The 24,212-nt window shown below is 41.7% G+C and overlaps 1 protein-coding gene across 48 annotated transcripts in view; it reads right to left on the bottom strand.

Annotated features, from left to right (window-relative positions):
- Positions 1–24,212, bottom strand: part of RIMS2 (regulating synaptic membrane exocytosis 2) — a 741,645-nt gene that overhangs the window by 245,310 nt on the left and 472,123 nt on the right. For 45 of the 48 annotated variants that reach the window (XM_053313368.1, XM_053313376.1, XM_053313396.1 and 42 more), the window contains 2 exons: positions 17,665–17,821; positions 13,667–13,783 (listed from right to left, as the gene is read on the bottom strand). In XM_053313368.1, the coding sequence (XP_053169343.1) occupies positions 13,667–13,783; positions 17,665–17,821 (274 nt within the window). The remainder of the gene's footprint in view (positions 1–13,666; positions 13,784–17,664; positions 17,822–24,212) is intronic. The other 3 variants (XM_053313344.1, XM_053313391.1, XM_053313388.1) reach the window with 1 other exon arrangement.

Below are 24,212 nucleotides of genomic sequence, written 5' to 3'. Positions count from 1 at the left end.
TTTGCTAACAGATATCAAAGGGATTTTGCATGGAGTTTAGCGGAAGAGTGTATGGGGAGACACACAAGCTTTTATCTCAAAGGAGACACCCAGCACAAGAAGAAGGTGAATACTACCCCACTTTTATGGTTTTCTTGGAAGGCAGAGCTTAAAACCTTTAATTAGCTAACAACTGCAGTTAAGACCTAACTTTTGAGTAAACAAGCGCTATATATTCTAAATAGCCAATAAAACCAGTTATGAAGGTAGAACATCAGCAGGGGAGGAGGTGTTTCCCAGTGTATTGCACAGAGTGTTGAATGTATGACAATCTGCTTGAGGGGCACACATCATGGGTGTGCGCTCCTGGCTCAGGGAACATGTTCAAAAGCCAGGGTGGCTGACCTGGAGATGCTCAGAGAGGCAGAGAGATACTCTGGACTCTCAAGGTTGTGATAGAGGCATCCCACTCCCTGGCAGACAGCTCCTCTGCTGTCAATGAGGTTGAAGCTCCTCTGTTGTCCTGGAATGTCTGCCTTACCACACTGGGAGGATGGTTTTGTTGAAACCGCAAGATAGGGAACACTGGAGAGAAGGCAATGCAAAAGATTTGTATGTCCTCAGCAATACGATTGGCTACTTGGTGCTATAATGTCATCAGACTGGCTGACATCAAGATTTGCTGGTGCAACAGTGCTGTATGCTGTAATGCTGCACCAGCAGGAGATGGGGAGATTTTTGACTTTCCCTTTCCTTCTGAAGCTCACTGTCATATGAAAATCAGAAACATGTTTTCATGACACACAATAGGCTTCAGAAGGAATGTTCATTGAAAATCACCCCTTCCCCCATTTCTGCAACAATATAGCGCTGCTCAAACTCAGCGCTGTTGCATCACTGCAGTGCCAGTCTGGATGTCAGCCATTGGCTACATTATCTCTGATTAGCTAGAATCACATAGCTAGCAGGTTTCACATAGCTAGTGGGCAAAAGAGCACTGTTTTGTTTTGTTTGTAAAATGGCACCAACAGCAGCTGCCCGGAGAGAACAGGCATTTTTAAAAGGTAAGATGACGGCCGGGGGTGGGTGGGGGGAGATTTGGTAAGAGTCCGTTAAAAACCTCTTTCCTGCCAATAATGTTGATTTTGATTGATTAAATGCCATCAAGTCGGTGTCGACTCTTAGCGACCACATAGATAGATTGATAGATTCTCTCCAGGATGATCTGTCTTCAACTTCACCTCTCAACTTCACCTCTCAGTGGTGCATTCATTGCTGTTGTAATCAAGTCCATCCACCTTGCTGCTGGTCATCCTCTTCTCTTTCCTTCAACTTTCCCCAGCATTATGGACTTCTCATAGGTGCTGGGTCTTCACATAATGTGTCCAAAGTATGATAGTTTGAGCCTGGTCATTTGTGCCTTGAGTGAAAAATCTGGATTGATTTGTTCTATGATCCATTTGTTTGTTTTCCTGGCTGTCCATGGTATCTTCAAAAGTCTTCTCCAGCACCAAAGTTCAAAAGCCAATAATGTTACCCCTCCAAAAATTAGTCAAAACTCTAGTCAATTAGTTAAACCTCTAATTTTTACATACAGCAAGGTTTTAGAAGTAATTAAATTCATCAGTCACTTCCCAGTCTCAAATAAATCTATTTGTATTTTTTACATAAAAGGAAGAACAAATACATTTATTCATGCTTGAACGAGCAAGTGGTAATAACTGAGCAAGTATACAGTGCACCATTTTGTGTCACTGATACTAGTTAGAAATGCAAAACAACAACAACACCCTAAACAACGTAAAATAGGAAAAGGCAAGAAGAATGCATAATAAAATACTCTCTACAATACACCTTCTGAATTTCAGTACTCACTGCTGGTATACCAGAACAATACTTATGTTTGATATTTGAGGCAAATAGAGAATGGATTATTATTTCATTCAGATTGATTTATATGTAAAATGGGTAGGAGAGGGAAATCAAATCCAGAATCAAAATCAGCAATATCTTCTTATTGTCACCTTAAATGAAGAAGCCGTTTTGCTTCAGCCTCATTCCAGTGAGTAATGAAGGAGAGCATGAGAGCACAGTTTGCATTTTGGATAACTTTTTCAGTTTTTGAAAGTCTCTCATAGAACTAGGTATTTCCAGATCAGTACTAGTCTTACCAAGGTGACTTTGAATAGTGCTTTCTTAAAAGTATGAATTGTCATGGATCATGTAGTAGCCTGTCATTTCAAGGATTTCTCATTTTGACATATCAAAATCAGTAGCTCTCATCACAATTCAAATAGCAATGCAGCATGATTTGTTAGTCCCAGGAGATACTTAAAGCTAAGGCTTGCATAAAGATTGAAGCTCCCCCATTTTATGGGGCGTATTTGTCTTTCAAGAAAATGCAGTCCCAGTATATTGTCTTTATCAAGATAGTGCATGCCATATTGTGGGCCACTATTATTTAAGATTATTACAGTGGCCAGTAATCAAATTCAATGTTTATGAAGGTAACTTTCCTTGGGTGATCATATTTTTCAGTTACTCACAAGAATGATGCAGCAGCAAAGGAAAACTAATGAGTTCACTTAAGCCAATACTGGAGGGCATGGCTGATTTGATTCCCTCCTCTTCTCCTGCCACCCTCCCCTATCACAAATAAATCAATCTGAGACTTCTCTAACAACATCCATTGCTCTCTTGCTGATATTTTCTCTTGAAATTAATTTTTGTTTAACTTGATGAGACATAAGTATCAGACCTAGATACTAAAGGACACCAATACTGAAAACATGCAATGTTTTCAGAGAAAGGACAGCTACCCTTATCTACAAGCAGGAGACTTTTTAATCTCTTCCCTCACCACCACCACCTGACAACAGCCCATTGGAAGTCTTGAAATCAGGTCAGCAGATTTTAGCAATAACTATTTTTATGTGTGCCTTTTTTCTTAGTGGACTTTCTGAAATTTAGATGTTGACCCTTTGCTAAATGAGCGAAGAGGCACCTTTAAAAAGTGGTGATTACCTTTATTGACAAGGAATTGAGCAACTGGCCCCATCCAGCCCCAGCACAGCATCCCTCCAGTGGCTGTTGCTGGTGTCTATATTATGCTTCTTTTTAGATTGTGAGCCTTTAGGGGACAGGGACCATCTTATTTATTTACAAGTGAATTTTGGCCCGTTGAATAACGGGCGCTAGTAACGGCGCTCCTGGCCCCCCGCCGCCATTCCCCCTCCCTCCGCCATTCCCCCCCCCACCTTTAAGGGCCAAATCAGCCCAGGCACTTGCCCCCGCCAGGCCGGGGAGACGGAGGCCGGGACCGGGGGCGGAGCGGTAACCTTAAAAAAAAATTTGCTCCCGCGGCCGCCGCCGCCGACCGCCCACCCTCCCTCCCAGCTGCCGAGTCCCCCTTACCCTGGCCGACTGCTGTCGGCTGTAGACAGCCCTTAATTTAAGAGGCAGAGAGGAGCTCGCAAGCAGAGCTCCTCTCTGTGCAAAGCCTCTTGCCGAACTGCCGCTTTGGGCGCAAGGGACGTATTTTAGCTTTCTGGTTTTAAGTGCAAGCTCTGCCCAGAGCTTGTTGTAGACTTGTCTATCCTGGGAATGGAGTTATTTGTATAAGCCAAATAAAAAAGAATTTTAAACCTGCTTTGTCTCCTGTTCCTTCCTTCAGGCTTAAGATCAGGCTAATAGAGAGGGACTGATTGTGAGTACACCCAACAACCTTACCTAAAGGAAGACACTACATAAACTATCTAGGTCCCAATTATCTCAGGATGCATCTACTCTTGCCTAATTCTTATCTACCGCTCAAACTTTGAGATTAGCAAATGAGGTTTTAGTATCATATCTAGTCTCAAGACTGATCGTTCTTGAAGAGAAGGCATCTTTGCTGTCATAATCCTGGAACTTTGGAATACTGCCTCCCCAGCAGCCCATTTGTCTTCGATGCTTACTTCAGGTGAAAATATTTTTGTATTTTCAAAAATATAATATCAAGTATAAGATAATAAATACTAATAAATACTGAGAAAAGGTAAATGAAGATCTTCAAAGCAATGCTTATGTAGTTCTGCTTGAGTACCACCTGTAATAGTGTTTCTTCTCAATGAAAAACTATTTAAATGTGCTAATTATATTCTAAGTAATTTCATGCTTCCAAGAGAGCATATCAGAATTGTGAAATTAATGTTTGGTAGATATTATTATAATGTTTTGTAATAGTCACATAATTTATTATGAGTTACTGCATAACTATATTGTATATGTCTGAACAATGTCTTATTAAATGTGCACAATCATTGGATTATTTCATGAAGATTAGGACATGTCACTAATCACTGTTTAGTTAGAGGAAATCATGGCAACTGAAAACAATGGAGAGAATTTACATTTCATTACTTTGCAAATTTCTATTATTGTCATAGGCAAGAGAGCATTCAGCTTAAAGAAATGTCCCACCTCTGAGACTGGCTAGCATGACTAACAAGAATGCTGAGAGAAAACAGAATTTCTCTCTAGATATCAAGGAAAGTTCTACGATTGGACATTTATTTATTTAAGAGGCTGAGTACAAGAAATGAATTATTAGCTCCCAGCTCACAACTGACTCCATACAATTTCAGCTCTCAACCAGGGCTGAATCATAGGAGGTGTCATTTGACTAGAGTAAGCAGAATGCCCTCCTGACAAGGAGAACAACAAAAATTCAGAAAGAAAAAAATCTCCTTTGCTGTCCTCATTGCCAAGAAAAGGAATGTAGTTGGGGATGTCAAAAAGCTGTACATCAGAGCTGACAAATCTAGTACAGGACCAATTACTTGTTAGAGAAGATTTCTAAGCCCCTGTATAAAACAATGTGTATGCATTTTTTTAAATAAAGCAAAGACATCTTATCTCATAGAGATTCTTTGAGGCTCTCCACACAATCCATGTGTAGAGCCTGGGAGGGTTCTGCGGGGAGAGCAGGCTTAGTCCGCTCTCCCCACAGACGAACAACCTGTAACTACCTGCAGAGCCACCCGGCCCCCGGAAGTCCCAATATGCCCCTTGAGACTGTGTGGGCATCCTGGGGAGACCACCGACACCAGGAGCTCATTTTAGCCTCCTGGCAGGGGTCTCCTTGTGAGTCAGTGCGGTGCAGAGCCATGCTGGAGCGACTCACAATCGGGAAAATTGGGTTAGTGGAGCGCTCGCTCCACTAACCCTGTTTAAGGGGAGAGCTTCTTTGGTGGACTAGCTGCCAGAGAACCACTGGGCTCACCCAGTGTTTCTCACAATGGGAGAAAATCAGGCTGGGCTCCTTTAGCCCGGTTTTCTCCCATTGTGAGAACAGCCTCATTAAGGAATATGCAGAGGCTCAAACGGTCCATCTTGTAGACCTCCAAAGGCACCTCTACCCCTAAATGGCTGAAGCAGTGGTAGCTCTGGTGGAGTGTACTGCGATTTCCTCTGGAACTGAGAATAGTAGAGTGTGACACTCTATCCTCAGGTATGTATGTACTTAACATATTTGTATATTCTTGTGGCAGCAAGCATGACTTGTCCCCTTAGCTAAGCAGGGTCTGCCCTGGTTGCATATGAATGGGAAACTAGAAGTGTGAGCACTGTAAAATATTCCCCTCAGGGGATGGAGCTGCTCTGGGAAGAGCAGAAGGTTTCAAGTTCCCTCCCTGGCTCCTCCAAGATAGGGCTGAGAGAGAATCCTGCGTGCAACCTTGAAGAATCCACTGCCAGTCTGTGAAGACAATACTGAGCTAGATAGACCAATGGTCTGACTCAGTATATGGCAGCTTCCTATGTACCCAGGTCCCTAGGAAGTTTACAGCAATAAAACTAAGAAGTTTTAAAATGATTAAAACATAAATAATTCAAATTAAAATACCCATAAAACTACCAAATAGCTAAAAAGCTTGACAGAAGAGATGTGTCTTTAGTTGTTTCCTAAAAGCAAACAGGGATGGAGCTGCTCTAAGCAGCTCTGATCTCAGCAGGAAGTACGTTAAGAACATAAGAACAGCCTTGCTGGATCAGGCTCAAGGCCCATCTAGTCCAGCATCCTGTTTCGCATGGTGGCCCACCAGATGCTGCTGGAAGCGATATGCAGGAGTTTAGGGCATGCCCTCTCTCCTGCTGATACTCCCCTCCTACTGGTACTCAGAGGCATCCTGCCTTTGGGGCTGGAGGTGGCCTATAGCCCTCCGACAAGTAGCTGTTGATAGACCTATCCTCCATGAAGTTATCCAAATCCCTCTTAAAGCCATCCTGGTTGTTGGCTGTCACCACATCTTGTGGCAGAGAATTCCACAAGTGGATAATGCATTGTGTGAAAAAGCACTTCCGTTTGCTTGTCATAGATTTCCTGGCAATCAATTTCATGGGATGACCTATGGTTCTAGTGTTATGTGTGAGAGAGAAGAATTTCTTTCTATCCACGTTCTCCACACCATGCATGATTTTATAGACCTCTATCATGTCTCCCCGCAGTCGTATGTTTTCTAAACTGAAAAGCCCCAGGTGTTGTAGCCTTGCCTCATAAGGAAGGTGTTCTAGGCCCCTGATCATCTTGGTTGCCCTCTTCTGCACCTTTTCCAGTTCTACAATGTCCTTTTTTAGATGCAGTGACCAGAATTGCACTGCAGGTATGGCCGCACCATAGTTTTTTATAAGGGCATGATAATATTAGCTGTTTTATTTTCAATCCCCTTCCTAATGATCCCTAGCATGGAATTGGCCTTTTTCACAGCTGCCACACATTGAGTCGACACTTTCAATCAGCTGTCCACCACAACCCCAAGATCCCTCTCCTGGTCAGTCACCGACAGCTCAGATCCCATGAGCATATACTTGAAGTAGGGGTTTTTGTCCCAATGTGCATCACTTTACACTTGCCAACATTGAACCACATTTGCCACTTTGTCACCAACTCACCCAGTTTGGAGAGATCCTTTTGGAGCTCCTCACAATCCATTTTGGATTTCACTACCCGAAAGAGTTTGGAATCATCTGCAAATCTGGCCACCTCACTGCTTAGCCCTGATTCTAGATCATTTATGAATAAATTAAAAATCACCAGTCCCATTAGAAATCCCTGGGGGACCTCACCTTACTTTCCTCCATTGTGAAAACTCTCCATTTATACCTACCCTCTATTTCCTGTCCTTCAACCAGTTAGCAATCCACACATGTACTTGTCCCCTTATCCCATGACTGCTAAGTTTCCTCAGGAATCTATGATAAGCAACTTTGTCAAAAGATTTTTAGAAGTCTAGGTATACTATGCCAACTGGATCACCTTGATCCACACACTTGTTGACACTCTCAAAGAACTCCAAAAGGTTGGTCAGGCAAGATTTACCTTTGTAGAAGCCATGCTGGTTCACTCCCAGCAGGGCCTGTTATTCTATGTGCTTTATCATTTTATCCTTGAGGATGCTTTCCATCAATTTGCCTGGAATAGATGTTAAGCCAACCGGCCTGTAATTTCCTGGATCGCCCCTGGATCCCTTCTTGAAAATCGGTGTTGCATTTGCTACTTTCCAGTCCTCCAGTACAGAGCCTGATTGCAGGGATAAGTTATATATTTTAGCAAGGAGGTTGGCACAGCTCTGGGGCAACTGTAGAGAAGGCTCGCCTTTGAGTTGTCTCCAGAGAAGCCCACGGCACCCTCAGACAAGCCAGCAGCACCCTTGTCCTTTCTTTCACTTGACTCCTTCCCCATATAAAACTTGACTCTGTTCTTGCTTGCTTGCTGATTTCTTCTTCCTTTCGCCCTTCCTCTCCTTCCCCCCGCCTTCCTTTTTACAGACCTCTTGTCTTGTTCCCTCCCCCACCGCCGCCTTTTTGGTCTACTCTTTTTCTTTCTTTCTTTTGGTCTCCTTTTATTTCCCCCCCCCCTTGCTGTCTTACTTAAATTCAAACTTTCTGTGAACTGGGGCGGGGGAACCCCTGCCAAGCTCAGTCACAGCAGCAAATAACACCTCAAACTCCACACAGAAGCAAGAAGAGATCTCATTTCATATCAATGCATGATGCATTGTGGATGCACAGAGGCCCAAAATAGGCCGAAAATGGCCTGCTCTATCATTTGGGGGGCAGGCAGGCTCAGAGACGGAGCTCTTGCCGCCCCCTCCCTCCCCCTCGTGCCTGGCGCTTTAATAAAGTTAAAAATAAAAGATTTGACTTGTCCCTGCCCTCCCCTGCCCTCAGTCCTCGGGGGGCGGGCTCTGAAGCCCTTCAGGTCCAGGCTCCAGAATTACCTAGGTGCACCCCAGGCGAAAGGCCAAAAGGAGGGCCACAGACTGCCTGATAGACTTGGGTCCTATACAAATTTGGAAAGCTTGATGATTAAGAAATGCTATTCCTTTCCTTGGGGGAGGACAAATTAAAAAGACAAGACAACCAACTTCTGTACAATGAGGTAAGATCAGCTTACTTCTGTAAGCTTACTTCTGTAAGCTGATCTACAGAATTCCTATCATTCTAGAAGATGAGAGGCTCTTTCTTCACTAAGACAGAGCCTAATTCAAATACTTGATGAGATGACATGATGGCCCTCAAGACAAATGTTCTAGAAGGTGACCATCTTTAGGAATGCTTCTCCCAAGGGATTTAAAGAGTAGATTACATAACTCACTCTGGATTTCAATGAAATTCTGCAGAAAAAAACATTAAGCAATCAAGAACTTGTCTATCACTGGATGCAAAAATGACCGAAAGGACAGAGATTGCAATCACAGTGCAGGCTTATGAACAGAACTGTGATGGCTCAGGAACCTCAGCAGTCAGTGTGAACAGTCAGTGTACTTGTAGAAAGCAGTGAAGGACATGACAGTGTTACATGCACTGCTGGGATGCTACTCTCAGAGTGCAAGTCTCTCGACAGTAAAGCAGAGAGATGGAACAGCTTAGGACTTGGGTGTTTCAGAGGAGCCTGCAGAAGGAGATGCGAGTCCTTTGGGAGAAGTTACATGTCTACCATTGACAGCTCTAGCAGATCCAAAAACAACAGTCAGATGGGGATGGATTATATTGTTACCAGTTCCTTGCTATTTTAGTTTATTTTGGTAAAGAGAGTAATACAATGATCTAGAGGACGCTAGGAGGTCAAGCTACTGACAATGCATCCCCTGGTTTCACTCTTCTCTTGTGCCCCAAGGTTTGCACTTGGCTGACAGAGGAGATGGGGGAAATATTTATAAAATTGTCCTGAACCTACTAGTTGTTTCCCTGAAAAGGTATCAGTTCATGGACACCTCAGCCTAGTGTACTAGAGCCACTGGCATGGCAACTGAGCCAGGCAGACTGAATATTTATCATATTTTTATACCGCCTGGTATATAAATCTCTAGGCAGAATATTGAAAATCCTTCAGAGTTGTTTTGCCTGCATTTTCTCTCTACCTGGCATGTTTCCTTGAACAAAAATAGGGAGTAGGCAACTTTGTGATCTATGTAACCTTTTGCAGAGATAACATCTATGTGCACCAGGATATGCTTCCTTTAGATCTTAAGAACAAAAGCCACGAGAAACGATGGAATGCTAGCTGGGAGGCTGGAGGCTCTGCTAGTAAGATGAAATTTCATTCTCAAACTTTGTGTGTGCGCATGCATGCATGCAAAGCCTGCGCTGTATCCAAATAAAGTGCATCCAGATTAAATCTGACTGCATTATTTTGTAGCTGTTGGTTTAAAGCTACTTCATTTTTCATTTAGTCTAAAAGCAAAAAACAAACAAACAAAAAAAAACCAACGAAACACGAGTCCACAATTACCTAGGAATTCTTTTTTAAGCTATAAAGTCAGGCAACCTTAAATAATCCCAACATGGTACTGCTTCTGTTGACATAGTGTTACCCAATTCTCTTCCATTTATAATGAGCCTACAGCCACAAAAGAGCCACTGCGCGCACACAACTTACAGAACCAGGCCAGGATCTCACAGGACCAACCAGGTTGTGGTCAACTTGTAGGTACAACTGGTCCCCTCAACCCAGTGTCCGATGAAATCAATCTCATTACTGCAGCAAGGTCTTAATACTTTAGAACCCAACTTGATGTGATGACGGGGGGAAATTGTATAAATCTGGGTCAGCCACAAATCATACATGGAATGAGAATGGGGTCCAAATTTTAGAGTAAAAACAGTATGCAGGTGAAAGGAACTGAACCACCCCCCCCCCCCCGCCATGCCTGCCATTTACTTTTCCATAAGCTTGATGTCCAAGCATCTCCCCCCACCCCCCCGATGTACTCACTTCCAGAATCTGAGCTCAGCTGAGGAATATAGTGCCTGAGGAGACAGACTGTGAAGGGACAAGCTGCAAACACGAGGGAAAGTACTCCACTTTATGCATGTTTTGCTTGGGAAAGTAAACCTCACTATATAGATGACGTGCTGACCCATGTTGAAGCATATCGGTCTGCTGCCATCCTGTCCAGTTTGCCCTTCAGGTCATGCACTATTAAATAGCTACAGGTTTGAGATAATACACAACTCAAAGTGGATCTCTCTCTGGATATTGTTCCAGACCCATAAAGATACTCTGAATTACTGATGCTCCTGAGAGTAGCAACTTGTGAGATATACCCTTAGTATCATGTAGCAACACTACAATAATACATATTCCCCCCCAAATGCTAAACTCCTGGGACGGGATTATGGCTGACAGTCTTACTAACAAAGCACTGTGCAATGGGAGAAGTGAAAGTGTAGCACTGGTGCTTCTGAAGAGTTCCAGAGTTCCAGTGTGGGAGAGAATTTTGACAACCCTCCCTTCACCCAGAAACCTTCTGTGTCACCCAAAAATGTGCCCTTCAGGGATATTTTGGGGGTGTCACAGAGCACTTGCTGGGAAAGGGGAGGTTATCAAAAATTGCCCCCATTGCTGAACCAGCTTGGAGCTGAATTCACTGAACTTTTCAGAAGCACTGGTGCTTCTCTCGTTGCACTGGTGCTTTGCTAGTCATAATGTCAACCAGTCCCCCACCCCTCTCTCTGCCTCCCAAAAACAACATTGCAAAAAACTAATGTCCACTTTACCAGGTGAGGGAGAGAAAGGAACAGCTTTGTCCTTTCTTCCCCAGTCCTTGAAGAAAAAGGAAAGAGACTGAAAAAGTCCCTATTTGTATGTTTATCACTCATTGCAGAATTCTGGGTACATCAGTTTACAAAGTGAGTCCCTGTTCTGAGACCAGGCCTGGAAAGCATAGACAGGACAATCTGTTTAATAGTGGTATATTTTGTTTTGATGGCCCCAGAGAATGGGGGAAAAATAGGCAAACTATTATCATTTACTGGACCAACAGCAGTGACTTATAGAGTATGCCGTTTCTGGTTCACAGAATTCTGTCAAGAAACTGCCTAAAGAAGGGTTTTTAACTCAATAGCCTGCATACTCTTGCAGCAACTTAAGTTCATCCATTAAAAGATACCATCTTACCTAATGCCACACCATCTGTAAGTGATGGCTTCAAAGAGTATTTCAGTGCTCTAGGCCACAGCTTTTTCCAGTCTAAAAGAACAGCAGAACATATTAACTCTGCAATGTGTCTTCTTTAAATTCTGGACAGAATCTGCTATTTGTCCTTTATTAATTAATTATTATTATTATTACTACTACTACTACTACTACAACAAAGGGATATTATTATTAAACAGAATGCCATCCCCTCACTAAAAATGAGGCCAGTGTAGTACAATGCATAAGTCTTGTTAAATATGTTGCATGTCTGCAATACAAATGATACAGAATTGTTAACGGGGGTGGGGGGAATAGTACTATGAAGTCTATTCATAATATTGGTAAACAGAGTTAGAAATTCAGGGTTAAGGAGATAAGGTTATTGTTGGTAATTTTTTCATTCTGCCATATGTTCTGAAAAAGAATATTTGGAATTATGCCCTCCCTCCCTCCTCTTCCTCCTCCTCATGCATGCCAGGACAAAAAGAAGAAAAAGAAAATAAATCAAAGGTACTTAGTCAACTTAAATCTGTGAGCTCTTCTTCACGATCATGAGAAAGGGCTCCAACGAGCGAGGGGAGGAAGCCTTCAAAAGCTTACCTCCCCAGCAGATGGTCCATTCCACTTGCTGGGCACAGAGATCACACACCCAGACAGTCCTCCATAGCTGATGGCAGCAGGGAGGTTTGGGCACTGGGAGGCTCTTGGAACTCCCATAAAGCACCACGCAAATGTGCAGTGCATTATGGGGATGCCCCGGTGCCGGCAGGGAGCCCTGCAGTCTCTCAGCCTGGGCTGCAAGCAGCCGGGGCTGGCATATGATTGCATAAAAGAGGTTAAGGGAGCGCTTGCTCCCTTAAGGTCATTTTGAAGGCAGGCTCCGGAGGTGGGTTTGCCACCATACTGCTGTCGGGAGCTGAGGGGCTCCCAGAGGTTTTCATGTGTCAGCAAAACTGGGCTGGTCTTCTTGGCCTGTGTGTGAGAAGAACCCCTGTATGCTCCTCCTTAAGATCCGGCTGTAGCATTCTTAAGTAGAACAACTGAATTTGTGGTTAACAAATTTCATTACAGCTAAACAGTAGGATGGTATGATCCAGGGAAATTTAATGCACTGTTATGACCCAATTGCTTCAACAACAGAGTTAAACACCTCCTTAACCTTACCTCTGAAATCAATTGAACTTAGCAATGAACTTTTAATGTGACTTGCTGCTTGATAACGTTAAGGGTTTTAATCCTATTTTCCCCTTACACAAGTCAATGAGATAAATGCTTTTTTTCTTTTTTAAAGGAACCAAAAAATGCCTCGGGTATTTTGCAAAATAAGCGACATTAGCCTAATATAATCCCTGACTCACTTCTATTTCATTAAAATTCAGATGATGGTTCATCTCGGCTGCCTCGTGTTGAAGAAATGTCGTGAAACAAAATTAAGATCATAATGAAGAGCTAATCCTGAGAAAACATAGCAATTTACTCTTAGAAGCGTTCTCTCTCACGCACACACGCACGTGCGCACACACAGAGAAATTACAGAGTAAAGAACAGACCATGATCCTGTGGCAGTAAATGTGCAAAGGGGAAAAACTGTGTGTAGCCAGAGATTTATTTGAAGTTTTCATGAAAGCAGCTTCTATTGCTGAGAAGACAAGCCACTACTCCATTTACAGAGCAACTAGCCTCTTTGGCAATTGGCAGTGTTTCAGTGAAAACCTAAAAAAACCAAAGCACCTCCAGCTATGCTTGGACAATTGAGGACAGTGATGAATCTGTGTAAATATAAAGTGTAGACTGTGGTTTCCCATAATTTCAATGCACAAAAACTAGAATAGACAAATGGATAAATCTTTGTATATTTCTATGTGTTTAAAACTTCTACAAACATAATAAAATAGTCATAATCATTTTCCCAACATACAAAGATTGGCCTGAAGTACCAATCCTATCATTTAACTAAAATAAACTACTCATAAGCTTTCTTGGTTCTTTCCTCACACTTTTTGAAATCTCTTTCTGAGGTAAATGCATACCATGGAATTCTTGATACTTAATATGCAATACACTGTGATAAGTAGGAAAATGATAGTTTGGGGGACATCGCTAGTTCAGTTTCTCTATTTAGAAATCTAGATAAGTTGAGGTTTAAATAGCAAACTAAAATTGTTCTGATTTTTTTGCAAAGTATAATTATTGTTTTCATTTACTCTGTGACTTCAGAATATCTACCTCTCTCTGTCTGGGGAGTTGTGGTCATCCATTATTCGATGTCTATCCATTCGGTTCATGGTATTGTAATGTGCAGGAGTAGATCGGGTCCCTCGAGACCCCTGTTCCACATTCCTACTGAAGAAATAAAATCATCAATGTCTTAAAGGGGAAGGTTCCCTTATGCTGTTGTCTAAAATTAGTTTTGTTAATGAAAATGTAAGCTGTAAAGTTTAATACTGTTGACCAACATAATTTGCTTAGGGTGGATAAATTCCCAGCATCTGCATACATGATCTTTTTTTAGAGGTTGGCAGGAACCAGTCTAACAACTGGTATAACTTGCTATCACTATCTTTATACTCATACAGATTTTTTTAAAAGTGTCTATGTCTTTTGGATGACAAGAGAACAAAAGCAAAACTAGTCCTAAGGTACAATTGTGCAGGGGCAGAGCTTCTGTGCGCTAAATATTTATATATCACAGCCCACAATCACTTCTTTATAATATAATAACCTACTGCACAGCACTTAACCATACTTCTGTACATCTTACTATTTGGGGGGGGGTGGATTCTAGAAAACTAACAAACAATTTCAAAATGAAGTATGCAAATTGAGAATACTTAGGTAAAATAACCAAGATTTTGTTAACTAGCTTCAAGACCTGATTACAAATTCTGTTACATAGAAAAACTGGTTAATCTTAATATATATTCTGCCAAATACCGAGGCTCTACACATGACCAGTGTGTAGAGCCTAATAGGGTTCTGAGGGAAGAGTGGGTCAAGCCTGCTCTCCCCACTGACGATCATCACGCTAGCCCTGGGCAGCCGAACTGGCCACCCACATGACTACCGGTTCCATCATGGAGCCGGTAGGGGTGGCGGGGATCATAGCCCCCCCCGGTCCCCCAGAAGTCCCAAGATGCACTGTATGAGTGTGCGGGACATTCAGGGGAGACCCCAGCGGCCGGGAGGCTTGCTGTTGCCTCCCCATCAGGGGTCTACTTGCAAATCACCGTGGCAAGGAGCCACACTGAGGCAATTCATGATCAACTAAATGGGTGGGGGCAACATTTAAGGGGGGAGCAATTAATCAGGCTAACCGCTGGGAGCCGCACAGCTCACGGCGGTTCACACACGTGGGGGAAACCAGGCTGGGCTCCCTTAGCCAAGTTTCCTCTGAACATGTGAATAGCCTCACTGTCTCTTAACTTTGGCAAGAGGGATGAATTTGCTTCATGGAAATTAAGAACTACAGAGTGGGAATGTGTGAGTTGGTGTTTGATCATCTAACTATAATTGAAAGTGCCAGTGATAAATCTCCACCAGTCCTAAATGTATTGCTTTATTTGAATGACATAAAATACAATTTATATCTTATTTTAGGCTCAGTTCAGATGTTGGGTCAAAAGCATGATTTAGCATTAAGTGCAATGGATGTTAGGCTCTCTCTCTCTAACTCGCTCTCTCTCTCTCTCACACACACACACAGACACACACACACACACACACACACACACACACACACACACACACAGACTTCCTCCTTCACATGTAAAGGGAGGATGCTTAAAGCTTTTGTTTGTGATTTTGCAAAAACAAAACACAACAACCCCCACCCCATAATTTCCTGTTTTATCCAAATATGGGAAATATGTGATTTGTTTAAACTATACTTAGTTAACAAATCAGAATATTAAGTTAGAATAAAACTTTGGTTTGCTATCCTGGTTTGTCAACTAACTGTGGCTTTCCATTTTTAGACAAACTGGGAAACTATGGCTTTAAACTTTTTTCCTTCACATGTGAGAGAGGAAGGAGTTGAATGTGTGAGTTCGCCTGCTTGTGTACATAATGCTAAATGGTTTAGCATAATGTCTGAACCAGGGCTAGTGGTGCTTCTTTTAAAGGAGCTACCCAAAGTTTAATTCTTCATGTTATTGGTATACTAATTCTGGGATATTGGTATATCTCCTTTCCAACCCATGTAGATACTCCATTAGGGCACTTACTCTGACACTTCTTGCTCTCATCATATAAAGTGCTCAGTTCACAGATACAGTATATATCCAAAAGTAATCAATAGCTAGACTCTTCTTCCTCAGTCTAATCAAATGAGGTTCCACAGCATGTGGAATCCATGGGCAAAAGGGCAGGGTGAACAAGTTTCTATACATTGGCTCAGTGGTGCACCTAGGTAAAACTGACGCTTGGACTGTTCCCGCTGTGAGGACCCATTGCATTTTGGGGGGGCATCCTGCTGCCACCCCACACCTGCCCTGCCGCACCAAACCACCATAAGTTACCTTATTTTTAGTGCCAATGTGCATGGCCGGGGTGGGTGCGGGTGAGCCAAGCAGGCTGCCCCCCGCCCCATGGTGATGGCAGGCAGAGCAGCCACTGGACCTGGCTGTCTGGCCCAGAAGTCCTTGAAAACTGTGAGGTGCTCCATCATGCCTCTGCAGAAAGGACCACCTCGCACTTTTCACGGACTGATGGGCCGGACAGCGCTCCACCTGCTGCCACTGGGTGGGTGGAGGCCTGCTTGATTCACCCCCCACCTGTGCACATTGGTGGCTAAAAATAAGGTAATTTTTGGCGATTCAGCGCAGCGGGTCAGCAGCAGGGTGGTGGGAGGAGCCTGCCCGGAGGCCCCCCTGGTTCCTTGGAGGTCTCCCCAGACCTTGGAGGCCACAGGCCAGGTCCCTAAGGTCCAGGGGTTAGAGTGCCGCTGCATTGGCTGAGTTGTTTTATCACAAAGTTCTAGGGAATAAATTTCACAAAGAGCTTAGGGTCAGAACTGTATTGGAACTTCCTGGAAATCATTAGCATCTCCTGGTTACTAACCTCATTAGGGAAAATCCAGAGGTCTATTTATGAGAACACCTTAATGCGTGCATATGCTATTGTTGAATAGGATTTTGAAGGTTTCCTATTCTGGTACATAATTATAAATCTGCACAAAATTGCTTGTGGTCATGGCCCTCAACAGAGACCTTATTTTCCAAGCTTGCATAGTTATTGAATCAAATAGTCATATTTACTGAATCAAAGTTATTGAATCAAACGATGGAACATCAAATGGTCCATCATAATTTTTTTTATTTTGAAATGTAAGACAGGCACAATGGATATTATGAAAAGAGGATAATGAAAAGAACCAGCCACTGGGAGCTGTGCAGTTTAATAATAATCTAATATGTAAATATCAAACACCTGCTGTAAATGAATGACTTTCTTAGAAACCCTAAAAAGCAGCTACAACAATCCTTTGAAGCAGAAAACACAGTTCATTCCAAATAATTACATTTGGTACCAGTATCAAACTAATTACACCAAAAACTAAGTAAGATCAGATTTTGAGAGCTGTATTTTAATGTCACTGGCCAACATTTAGACCAACATAGTACTTGCAGGAGAAGAGTGGTTGTTATTGCACAAGGAGGGAGGGGCAATTTTCAGTGATCTCTCTTTTCCTCTGCAGCCACTTGCACCACCAGAAAATGTGTCCCTGAGGGCTGTCCTCAGAGACATATTTCTGGGAGGCACAGAATGCTGTAGAGGGTAGGGAGGATTACATTCCTTTCCCATTAAGTGACGAAATACACTCTTCTACAAGCACGCTAGTCTAGATGTTGGCCACTTTGTGGTAGATCCTTCCACATTCCTAGATAAGATTTTCTGCACTACACAGCAATTAAGAGGTATTTTTAAATGTTAAATTTGTAGAAATCATTGCACAAGTGGGAGAAATTAATTAATAAATTGTGTTGATAACTGATAGAAGCTCTATCTATGTGTCTGATGGTAAATATTACTAAATGAAGTTATTAATAAGTGTATTATGAACAAAAATATTTTTCTTCAGGATTATAGAAACCTCAAATAATTTAATATTCTTCTGTTATTCATTATGATGAGTTTACATTAGTAATTTCTAGCAACTACATAGCCATTTCATACAACAAAAACTAAAATGATCCAACAAAAACTAAAATGATCCAACAACTTACCTTTGCAGAGGAGGGACACTGGGAGACCATGATCTAGTCCGTCCTATACTGTCTCCACGGTGGGGGGACCCTGACCGAGAGCAGTGATTGGATGACATCACTTGTTCTGGCACTGATAGTGTTGAGCTTTGAAGATCTCTTCCATTATGTCGGTAATCTATAAACAGAGTTTAGAACAGCTGAAATAATACACAGGTGTACTGATTTCTTTTACTACATCTATTTTGTTTGATATGTAGATTCCAGAAACATTGCAATCTGGAGGAAATACATCATAACAGCATGCTGTCAGGTTCTAATATTTTAAAATGTAAGTATCTAACATTTCTCAGTGATTAGAATAAAAGGATAGAAGTGGTTAGGACCTTGGAGGTCTTCTATTTCAACCTCCTGCTCAGCATTCCTGAAAGATGGCTGTCCAGCCTCTATGTGAAAACCTCCAGCAAAGAACCCAGCACCTCATGAGGTAGACTGTTCCACTATCAGACAGTTCTTAAAGTTAATTTCACATTCACCAATAGTTCACAACTTTCCTTCTACTTGGCCATTTTGAGAATTTTTCCCATCCCACATTCTTAGCACTACTTTTCTTTAGTTCCAAACCTCCACTACTCATCATTTCCTAAAGCACTACTTTGTCTGCCTTTCTTAGCAAAACAGATTCTTAATTATGCTCCTTAAATGCTCAGTGATCTTAACCCTTTTGCCAACAACATACAACTTCTGTCTTTATGCCCTGTATGAGCTTTTCATTGGCTCCCTCCTTTCCCCAGTTACATGTATCCTTTGTCCATTATTTTCTCAGCCTTCCTCTGCATATTCTGTCCCTTTCCATCAGCCATTAGCAAGGGCTACTTGTCCCTTCAATTCCTTACACAAATATGTGCAACAAAGCCCAATTATTTTTTATCTTCTATAGTTTCATTTATCAACCTATTTCTTGCACAAAATATCAGATTAGCCTATTCAGGGTTTTTTCTTGGGTTTTTGTTTTGTTTCTGATATTTTTTACCAGTATGCCAGGCAACCAGCATATCTTGCTTTTCTTGGTGCAGTTAAATCTAAGAAACCCGGCACAGCATACATTTGAAAATTCATTAGAATACATTTCGGATTAAAACAGTAAATACAAACTGGTTTTTAAAAGTGTTTTCCTAGAAACCAACTCTTTCAGAGAGCTTGTACCACAATTTTGACCCACTGCCAAAGAGGCCCTATTCGTCATCCGTATTAATCTGCATCTCTAATAGAGGAATCGCAGATTACACCGAGTAAACTGATCACACAGTACACAGTTTACTTATTCAAAATAGCAATATAGAGCACACAAGGCAACTTATAACAAAAGATTCCAACACAAAAAGGAAGGCATTATTATAGCATGGGAAAACAACTGTTTGTCAGCATCTCTATGAAACAACAAACAAATTTTAAAAACCACACTGATCTTCAAAGCACTCTCTTGGCACAAGACCCTCAGAAATAGCAATAGCACTTAGCAATAGCACTTACATTTATATACCGCTTTATAGCCGGAGCTCTCTAAGCGGTTTACAATGATTTAGCATATTGCCCCCAACATTCTGGGTACTCATTTTACCGACCTCGGAAGGATGGAAGGCTGAGTCAGCCTTGAGCCCCTGGTCAGGATCAAACTTGTAACCTTCTGGTTACAGGGCAGCAGTTTTACCACTGCGCCACCAGGGGCTCTTGAATGTCATTTGCATGAGCAGAATATTTGAAGATCAAGTTGCATGTATTTCTTGCTAAGAAATAATTGTAGCCTGGCAATGTTCTGGAAAAGATAATAAGATGTTTTCATATAACATTAAAAATACAAATTAGGTGGGTACTTGCAGCAAATAAGATTACAAAAACACCCACCAATTAGGGTTGGAAAACTTCTCATTCGAAACAATTCCTAAATTGTTTCCCAGGAGAGTCCTCATCTCATGTTTTCACATGTTTTTCATCCTGGTCTGTCAGAAGAGCATGGACTATATTTCATAAGTCTGTTGAAAAGTAAAGTAGCCACCTCCTGACATTTTATCCTTAATCCTAATAAGGTTTGTCAAACTCATTATATGGTAACAGAGGTGATATGGTCATTTTTTGCTACTAGGATGCAAGTTGTTTAGTCACTGACAAAGCAAAATAGTTGATGAGAAACCATTATATAGTGGCTGCACTATATGAAACTAGCTCGGGATTTATCAAAGAACGTCATCTAGGGGAAATGGCACTCTCTCTTTTAACAAAAATATCTATGTTTGAGCATCCATATTCTTTGAATACTGTGTGAAGAACCTGATCATTTAGAGTCCATTTATGTAGTATACCCTTTGTCCTGCTAAGCTGATCTGCTCTAAAGATGTCATTGAAATGCAAGATGGTATGATATCATCAGCTCACCAAAATATTGTAGGAACTACTAACTACAAATTGTTTTTACTACTACGAATATTTATGCAAAAAAGAATCCAAAATCAACAATAGATTTCCACACAGACACGTGAAACGTAGCACCAATAAATTTTATAACTAATCTTAGTTAATAATGGTGGGGAAAATTCAGAAAGGTACTCCACACTTTATTTTGGGGGGGGGGGGTAAACACAATGCTTTTGAATATAGGAAGGAACCACAGCTCAGTGACAAAGCACATGCATTGCAAACATATACTCCCCAAATCAACCCCTAGCATCTTCAGTTAAGAGGATCTTGGATAGCAAGACTGAAAAAGACCTCGAGCCTGAGGTCTTGGAGAGCCATTCCAGCCTTTTTACCCAGTCAGAAAGATTAATGGAATTACTCTGTATAAGGAGATTTCATGTGTTCTTACAAGTAAGCCATGATCAAGATAAGTATTTCCCAGATGTTTCAGTAATGCTAGGAAGTACAGATATGGAAAGCAGGCACTGTCCAAGCCCAGGAGTTGTGCTATATAACAGCAGGTTCCTCCATGCCAGGATCACATGATATGATCCTGGCATGATATGCATTTGGCACTGCCAAAATTCAACTGCCCTAACAGAATGTAGTCCACGCTGGTGAAAGCAGCTACATGCCTCTGGCACTGAGTAGCAGATTCCAGGTTTCAGGGGATCCTCAACAACCAGGCCTCCACAAGTCAGTTCAAGTGGACTCAGAGAGTCACTCTGCTAACACTATCCAAAAACTAGAGGTGTTCTCAGTGATCAGCAGTGGGCTCTTCTGAGGGCCCCAGGTCCTCAGCAGCTGTCCAACAAAACCAACTATGAGTTCTGGCCCTTCTGAGTAGCATATCTGAGGAGTCAATGACAATCTGGGCTACTTAAATTCTAGAGCTGCCAGATGATAGTGGGTTTAAAGGGTGGCTAAGATGGGCTTTGCAGTGGTCTCAGCAAACAATGTGGCTCAGTATCAGTATCAATATGTGGCTGTTCTAGTTGCACTAGAACATACTGCAAAGGGTAGGGCTGTACACATGAGGTGATGAGCTATTTACATGACGGGGGGAAATGAGCAAAAGAACCTTCAAGAAAATCCTATTATAAGGTAGAACCTGTGAACACAAAAATGAAAGAATTGGAGCAAACAAGAGAAATAGGAGAGACAAGATGGTGCAGTATTGCACTTGACGTAGTCAAGGCAAATATTTAAATCAGGATGACAGCTTGATAAAGAATAAAATCTGACGAAATGACATAAAAAGTTTTATTTGTAGTCTAATTTGAATGGAACCAATTAATATGGGTAAGCTTTTCTGAGATCGTGATATGCCATAGGTTTTTATACCAGATATCCATCAACACGGTTTGATTCTTCCAATGTTTGGCTATAGCTAACCTGGCAGCAGTTACCATGTACACCTGTATTGACTCCAGAAAATACATTTACTAATGCCAGCTAGGGGCATAATACTGCCCCAGACAATTTTAGAGTTTGGATGGATTGATGAATCAGGGTCTGTTGTATTATGTTTTGCTGTTTGTGTTTGCATCAATGTTGTTTAGTATGGTAAATTTGTTTTAATATGAAAATTTGTTGTTGTTTTTTAAAAGATGACGGTTTGATGAGGATGCAACACAATAACTCAACTGAGAAAGAGAGATGTGTATGCTAAGACAAGACAGTGATATATAATAGGAAAGTGCACCCCCTCTATCATCGTGCACTGGTGGTGCTCTCCCCATGCTGCCCCTGCGCAATGCCAGCATGCACATGGCCTCTGGGCATGTTCAGCAGCCATTTGTGTGGACAGCATGGTTTGCACCACGCATGTTTGGAGAACATGTGCATGTTGGTACTGCATAGGGGCAACTGGGGGAGAACTCCACCTGCATGCGATGATGGCGGGGGGGGGGGCACAATTAAGGAAGTGGTGGCAAGCAGTGGAGGAACAGGTATGGACCTGCTCTCCTCCGTGTTAAAGGAATGTGCTGTGATTTGGCATCTGAATGTTCAGAAAAATGCAAGATAATAGAATATATTTTTATATTCCCTTTCCACTTCTCATTCCACTTCCAAATTTCAGTACTACTCAAGTACCAAATTGTGAGCAGAAAACCAGAACAAATGAACCATGGCATACTTCAGATCCTGGTATCAGCCACAGTACTATGGAGAAACAGCAAGATGAAAAATCATCTTCAAATGTCAAAAATGTCCTCAGTCTTCCCTTCACGCTGGGGAATTCATGCAACTGAAAGGAATGCAAATATTCAAGCTTTATGATGTCTCTAGACATCATCTACTATGGTGTTATACTGTCTGCTTACCAAAGGTGCAGTAAAGTACTACTCATGTTATGTCAAAAGATTCTAAAAACAATACATTTTCTATAGCACACTATGTGACATAGAAAAAGAAAACAGATGGAATGATAAAGCGCAGTTCAAAACTCACAGGAAAATGAAGATGCTTTTTGACAACAGCGAAGCCCCTGACACTAATGTCTTTTATTACCTGGACCTGATGCTTACACATTCCCCTCTGTGGCCACTGGAGACTGGCAAGGCAATATTGCCACAAGAGGACTAGACTAGACAGAGCTTTTTACATCACTGTTTTAGTATATAAATATTTCAAATAATATTGAAATATTGATTTATTCCCAGCAGTTCTGATTATACCAGATCAGAGCTATGTCACACATAACCTGAAAGAGGGAAAAAGAGAGCAAACCGTTTACACATACTTGGCAAAGTCTTCTGTTTAAGAACATGGGACAAGGTTTGATATCTGGTGTCTGTCAGGGATAACATCATTCAGCTAGATAGATAGATCATTCATCTGACTTAGCAGCAACCTTTCAGTTGCACCAACGAGTAGCAAGTAGGCTCTAGCACCAGGCATGACCAGGCACTTAAAAATAAACCTCACTAAGATAGTCAGCGTGGTGTAGTGGTTAGAGTGCTGGACTAGGACCGGGGGGACCCGAGTTCAAATCCCCATTCAGCCAAGATACTAGCTGGGTGACTCTGGGCCAGTCACGTCTCTCTCAGCCTAACCTACTTCACAGGGTTGTTGTGAAAGAGAAACTCAAGTATGTAGTACACTGCTGTGGGCTCCTTGGAGGAAGAGCAGGATATAAATGTAAATCATCATCATCATCATCATCCTTTAGAACAGATATTCAAAAAATTGTATCGGACAGAAAAACTAACAGGCTATTCCTAATTCAAGTAAAAGCAGGACACGTGGAACAGAACAGTTTCAGTAGTTACTTCTAGATGTTTTCTTGCTGATGTAGACAAGATCTGATAGATACCTCCTCCTGAAAACCTTAGCAATATTTAACACCACTGAGCAATATATCACTGTTCTTCCTGACACAATTCATGAGACTCTTCTAAAATAATTTAAATCTTTTGAGAGAGTGACTACGCAAAATAGGAGAGCAATGAGAAATGGATTCTGTAGCAAAAGGCTTCTGGTTTGTGAATCAGGGAACTTGCTTGTAGTGATTAATATCATCAAGCAGCCCCTTAAATAAATCATAGAACTAGAATTGATGTATGTGTCAACAATATGCAAGAGTCACATAGACCTGCTATCAAGACTCATAAGAGGGATTTCAGATAGTAATTTTACTTCGTACAAATTGCAGAAAAAGATGTCAAAGGACTTGTAAATAATTACTGAAAAGTTAAACAAGAAGCAGAAATCTTATTACTCAGTAATCCATATAACACAGTAATAACTAATAATTATAGCAGGTATCCCTGCTAACTGGGCTACCCCTGCTAACTTGGCAAAGAGACACCTTTTAACATGGTGATTCTCTTTATTTAGCAGGGGGAGAGTAACTGGCCCTATCCACCCCCAGCACAGTACTTCCAGTGACTGTTGCTGGTGTCTATCTTATGTTTCTTTTTAGAATGTGAGCCCTTTGGGGACAGGGTTCCATCTTATTTGTTTGTTATTTCTCTGTGTAAACCACCCTGAGCCATTTTTGGAAGGGTGGTATAGAAATTGAATAATAATAATAATAATAATAATAATAATCCTGATAATATAAATAACTGAAACATTTGAGTGTCCTATTGGCCCCAGTATTTTGCTGC

The sequence above is a fragment of the Hemicordylus capensis genome, chromosome 4 (genome assembly GCF_027244095.1).
Source record: "Hemicordylus capensis ecotype Gifberg chromosome 4, rHemCap1.1.pri, whole genome shotgun sequence".
Lineage (NCBI taxonomy): Eukaryota > Metazoa > Chordata > Lepidosauria > Squamata > Cordylidae > Hemicordylus > Hemicordylus capensis.
Note: the sequence above shows the minus strand (reverse complement) of the source record. Positions and strands in the feature narration are given on the sequence as shown.